The sequence below is a fragment of the Xiphias gladius genome, chromosome 17 (genome assembly GCF_016859285.1).
Source record: "Xiphias gladius isolate SHS-SW01 ecotype Sanya breed wild chromosome 17, ASM1685928v1, whole genome shotgun sequence".
Taxonomy (NCBI): Eukaryota; Metazoa; Chordata; class Actinopteri; order Istiophoriformes; family Xiphiidae; genus Xiphias; species Xiphias gladius.
Window position 1 is genome coordinate 27,139,256 of NC_053416.1, and position 6,164 is coordinate 27,145,419.

Genomic DNA, 6,164 nt, shown 5'->3' on the forward strand with positions numbered 1-6,164 from the left:
TAGAGCTGAGGGTCCCTTATATAAACTGCTATTGCTGCTCTCTGAACAATCTTGACCTCCTTAGAGACCCTTTCACAATCCGCACTCCATGGGTTCTTCTATGAATGGTGATGCCATTTTCGAGGAGGGTTGATTGGTCAGTAGTCAGCGCTTTTATACGTGTAGATCTGTTATCTTGAACACAGACAGGGAGGGCCCAAACTCAGACACGCAGGCAGGAAGATGCAATGAAGTGGCTTTATTACAAGATAAGATGATTACAAAAGCTTACAGGTAGGCAGTTTCAGGAACAGGTTACAGGAAATAGGCGGGTTGGTAAGTCTTCAGCATGAACAGCTTGAAAAACAAAAGTCCACAGGACAAGAAAGACTGAATGATCTGGCAAATAACTGGGTAAAAAGGGCTGGAATAAATGCAGGGGAGCTAATGAGAGAAAAGGAAACAGTTGCATAGGTGGACCGTGACTTCAGTAACGCAGTGTAGCTGATTTAGATACATACGGTATGGTTCATTTTAAAATTGTGTTAGATGAGTAATCATGTTTGCTTTTCATTGATTTGTAGCTTCACACACTCTCCCTTTACCTTCCAGTTTTAATTCCCGTAAAAGTCACTGTAACCTTCAATTATACTGTAGTGAAAAGTCAGTTGGTGGTGATGGGTTCCACACACCGTCGTTCAGCATCTATTGTATAGCACAGCTGTGATTACCTGGTGGGAAAGTGGAGAGGGATGGTCAATCAGACTGAAATATTCAGTAGACTGATATGACTGCTAAGTGTGCAAATGTGATGGAGCAGAATGTCAAAACAGTTAACTTGACACTGACATTAATGCATTTTCTTGTCTCTCTAACACACTGATATATCTGTCCTGTTCTATTAAAGCAACGCAGCAGTCCCCATCTCCTCCTAAATATCGAACATTTCATTGTGCGCTGCTGATGTTACTTTTACTGGAATATAAACAAAACTTCACTTGGTGTGGTTTTAATGTCGCTACAAAAACAATGAGAACAAGTTGCTGAACTATAAACGCAAGACGAATCAATAAAGTGTCACGTAATTGTCAGCCGTGGAAACTTTGTTGCATGAGTATAAACTAGTTCAACAGAGGCAAATTTTTTGAGGTGGGCATCCTTTGGCTCTCTGAAGTGTAGGCCAAGCTAAATTGTTAGCATGGATCATTACAGTGAATGATCTACTGAGGACACATGCTATGTATTTGGTGTCTGTTCTCATCACAGTTATGTTGAGACAGTCTTTCAGAGAATTCCTTAAGGTGCTTTGTTGGAACACTGTGTGAGAGGTTTGTGTGTGTGTGTTAGTCCTACAGCTGAAGCAAAGTATTTCTGTCTGTTTTCAGGCTCTCAAGAGGATTCAGAGGACCAGGCAAAGCTCATAGTGGGTGTCCTGGCAGGGCTCCTCATAGCTGCTGCAGCAGTGGGACTCATCTACTGGCTCTACATGAAGAATTCAAGGTATAAAAACACACACTCAGGCACACATTGGTGTGCATATTTGCATTTTAAATTTCAATTTCAAGTCCCTGCTCAAGTCTTAGTGGCTATTGTCTTGCTGGCGGATACTAGATTCCATTCCATCCCACAGGAGAAACCAAAATTTGGTGAAATTAGAATAATAACCAGCAGGAGGGTGGTCAAGGATTACAGCCACAGTACCTCTGACATTAGATTGAAGACTCCTGTCTGCCCTTAATGGTCACAAATGTCAAAGAAGTGTAAAGCATTTGAGGATTTACTATCAGGTGGGAGGTTTCCAGAGTATGTAGCAGAGGGAGATGTGGCAGAAGCAGATGTGAGACCAGAGGAGAAAGTATGAATGTGACATTTGTAGTATAATGAACAGATGAGTCTGCAAGCCTGCTGTGGAGTGACTGACTGTGCCATATGGAGCAGGGTGAGAAGGTTATTCTGTAGCAGAAGTAAATCAGGCTTTTGCAATTTTTAATTCACCACAGACAAGGAAGCTGGAAAACTGGTGAAAAGGAGTTGGGGACATCTGAGGAGAGCAAGAAACTAGAGAACAATCACACTGTTTAAAAGGTGCTCGAGCTGTACTATGTGCGATGAAAAAGGTAAGAATTGTCACGTTAACACACAAACACAGGCAGAATGAGTCTCATCAAGTTAGAATTCAGTTCAAGTGCAGTTTTTAAGTAGTTTAATTTGAAAGTCATTATACATGTCAATTTGTAGATTATTAAGTATAATTCCAGTTTATTACAACTTGTCGTATTTTTGTATATTGTGGTAGGATTGGCCATCGTTCCAATTAGTACTCAGCTAATGGATTCCTAAAATCTCATAATGTGGTAACATTATTTTTAAAAAAGTCAGACAGTGAAAGAAATACAAGTGGTGCGATAATCAGAGATTAAAAAAAAAAAAACAGGTTAGTCGAACTTATTCGGAAGAGGAAACAAAGTTGACTGACTTCCTGCTTCAAATATAACCAAAGACATTCCTTTGTAATGAGGGTGTGCTCACTTTCAGAACCACTGATCTTTGTCTTAGATTAGTGGTGCCCCACCATATTGTCTTGTCACCTTTGAAACAAAGAGATGTTTCCTTTGGACCCTACTTACAAAAGTAGGGTACTTACAAAAAAAATTGAACTGGTCACAGCATGTTGATGCATGCTGTGACCAGTTCAATTTTTTTTGTTTGCACTTAGAGGCCTGAAGAGTTTAAATGAATAATTCACAAGAAAGTGTGAATTATGTACTGTATGACTAAAAATAAAACAGTTTGTGTTGCTGAAATGGGGTTTTTCTTTCTTTCTTATCGTGATAATCATCTTCCAACCCCTCATATTTACCCCCCAGGTTTGAAACCACTGGTTTAGATAATCTGGTTAAACTGTAGCGTGGTTCCACATCTCTGAATCACTAGCCACATCACTCATTTGTTCAGTGATTCAAATCAATCTGGTATTGTTCTCATTGAGAGCATTTTCTTTGGTTGGAAGAACTGAGCCAATCACAGCTTTGTTGATAGGAATATGAATGGGCAGATAATCTTCCTGTGCCAGAGACAGGAAAATAGTGACATAAAAATTGGTACAAAAGAGGCGATGACGGACTAAACTGTTGACAATATTCATACACACTCTTCATTAAATTTATAAAGCTGTTTGTATGCCTAGTTCTGAATCATAAATCTCAATAATAATCTCATAAATGGTAGTAGAAGTGTGTGTGATCATATATGCGTCTGCAAATGTGATCATATATGCGTGTGTACATGTGTGGTGTGTATGTGTATATATACATGCCTGTGTGTGTGTGTATGTCATTTACATCATTCAGAACATTACAAAACATTAAAACTCGTAACTGGTTCTAATGTTGTGGTGGCTGATCGGTGTGTATATCAGGACCCTGGAGTTTTTTTGCCAAGTCTGATTTTGTTGTACTTGTAGTGATGTCGACATGTTCCCAAAACTTGACTTTGGTGAGTACAAGGTTTTGATAGGTATTTGGTTTGATAGAACTGATGGCCAGTACTAATAAAATAAGATCTAGGTTTTAATAAACTGGAATTAACCTTTTAAGAGGAATGTGCATTCATATTTGTGTGTGGGTGTTTTCTGGGCACCACTTGTTAAAATCTTACATGACTGAAATGACTGTTAATTAATGATTATTTATCTGTATGTCTCTGTGGGGAAGAAGCAGTTGAAAGCAGTTTTGCGGCATCAAAATAAAGTCTCCCAGTTGGCTGCTGATGCACTCCATCCGGCTCCACATAAGCAGCAACAAGCAGTGATTTTCCAACAATTCCTGCCCACTGCCTGCTGTCCCACGTCACTGTTTGAAGTCTGCATTGGTGCTGCATCGTACTTCTGAGTAATTCTGGTGGGGTTTTTTGATGTTTGGTTTTTCCTTTAGGTTTTTTTTTTTTTCTTTCCCTTGTTCTTGAATTTCTTCAATGAAATTCTTCCATTTCCTTGTACAATTTTAGGGCCTGTATAACAAATCAAAATTATGTGTGTGCCCTGGCTGAGCATGCCAATGTTTTTTATTTTTTATTTTTACTTTTTTGTGCTCTGTGCGGAAAAGTATCTGTTTGGCTTGTGCTGTGAGACAGACACTTCAGAGTTGTATAACCCTACTGAAACTGTCCTCAAACTTTTCAGAAAATAACCAACATCTTAACCTCCTGACTTATGTTCACTGGTTTTTAAACAATGGAAAATGTATTGTCTAAATACTTAGTCAATGGATTCCCCTGACAATAAGAGTTCTAGTAATAGTCATAAAATTACATAATGAGCTGGATGTACTGTAAATTATTTCTATACATACAGGTTATTGTAACTGTGATCCAAAAAACTAATTTCATTAGTGGAGATGTAAATTGGAGTTCTGCAAATGGAGCATTATGACACATTCGGCCACTAATTCGTTTTTTTTTTTTTTCATGTAACCCTTTTCAGCTCTTTTCCCTTTTTTTTTATTTTTTATTTTACACTCAAGAGGGACTCTTTAATTGCCTTTATATTGCAAATAATTTTATCTGGAAAAAACAATGTAATGAAAAGACAAGAAGTCATCAGTAGATATGCAAAATTATGTTATACCATAGCATTTCTTTTTTTAGTTAATGCTAAAATGAGTTTGTTAACTTGTGGTTTAGTTTAATACACTACATTGTCTTCATGTCTTAGCCTGTCTGTGCCCCAGTTCCTTTACCATCCGATCAAGGCTGAGACTATGGTTTTAGAGTAGATTTCATATTATTTGGAATAGCTTTACTGATGCCAGTTCTGAATGTACTGTTTTTTTTTGTGTTTATGATGTACTTATATTATATGTGCAACCTACCTGGATAGCTGTGCTGCAGCATGCAAGACAGTTTTTTTTTTGTTTTTTTTTGTTTTTTACGCTACATGAGAGTGAACAAAGCTATACAGTATCTTCACTCATTCTCTGCTGTAATTTTTTAACTAAGTGGTGTGAAGGATAACTCAAACTGAAAGACAGTGGTTGCGACTGGCAGATGAGGTGCATAAAGGTGATGGCTTTCTGGGTTTACGTCATTCTGCTCTGGATCATCCCACAATTCAAACCCCCAGTGGCCCACCAAAGAGAAACAGTTGACAAAATAGTTTGAAAGGAATCATAAATCTCATTAACATTAATAGCTTAGTTAATAGTTTATTTAGTACACAAATGTTCAGTTCACAACACTTAAATTTGCTGAATACATTTGCATATTTATGACTCATATTCTGTTAATTAACAACTTGACAACAGAAGTGTCAACCTTTCACTTCATCTTAAAACTTGTTAATATTTCTGAGAATACCAGTAGATTATGACAATTACCAAGAGCCAAATTTGTAATGAGTTTGAGTCATCTGTCAAAAACCTTGCTGTGGTAATTAAAGGTAAGACACACCGAACAGGTTTTGTATACTACAGTGGTTTTCATCACATGGCATTGTGAATTTTGTGATCTCTTCGTCTCTTGGATGCCAGTTTTCCAAACTGGCAAAGAGATGACATTCCATTCTCTTACTTTTTTTGAAACATGTAGGAGTTACCAATATAGCACACTTCCCCATCCAGCATTTTCAAAATTATATATATATTACGGTATATATTATGGGATGGTTGCAAAACTACATGACATGAAAGCAGTAGGTCAACATTTTTAAGCACCTAGTCAATTGTTATTTTCTCATGCCTTTTGTTCCTTTTCAAATAATCAGGTCAGCAGTGAAACCAAAGAGGGTAAAAGGAGAAGGCCATAGCAGTGTTGTAAATACACGTTTGTTTTTTGTACTGTTGTTGAAAATAAAGTGTACAGTTTGAAGAAAAAGTGTTATGTTTAAGGGTTTTTGTCAATAAATAAATGAACATGTTACTGAGCGCCACTGGATGTCATGAAAATGAACATGGAAACCTGGTACAAAATATGAATCCATATTTATGTGTATTCTAATACACATTAGAATGTAGTTTTGAGTGTTCCTTTCTGTAATTATGTTTGAATAGTTAAGGAGGCAAGAAATCAGATTCGTAATGTTCTGTAAAGCATGCCATTCACATGGCAGTGTGGTTCTGTTGAGTTGGCTCTCATCCTAATCTGCAACTAGAGAAACTTGTTTTGGCTGCGACAACCCAGCAATGTGACAT

General features: G+C 37.4%; 1 protein-coding gene across 4 annotated transcripts in view; it reads left to right on the forward strand.

The window, feature by feature from the left end:
• The window catches only part of alcama (activated leukocyte cell adhesion molecule a), a 74,999-nt gene extending 69,163 nt beyond the window's left edge, over positions 1 to 5,836 (forward strand). For 2 of the 4 annotated variants that reach the window (XM_040151281.1, XM_040151284.1), the window contains exons 14-16: positions 1,365 to 1,479; positions 1,980 to 2,096; positions 3,696 to 5,836. In XM_040151281.1, the coding sequence (XP_040007215.1) occupies positions 1,365 to 1,479; positions 1,980 to 2,061 (197 nt within the window). In that variant the 3' untranslated portion in view covers positions 2,062 to 2,096; positions 3,696 to 5,836. Of the gene's footprint in view, positions 1 to 1,364; positions 1,480 to 1,979; positions 2,097 to 3,692 lie in introns of all 4 variants that reach the window. The other 2 variants (XM_040151282.1, XM_040151283.1) reach the window with 2 other exon arrangements.
• The last annotated feature ends 328 nt before the right edge of the window (positions 5,837 to 6,164 follow it).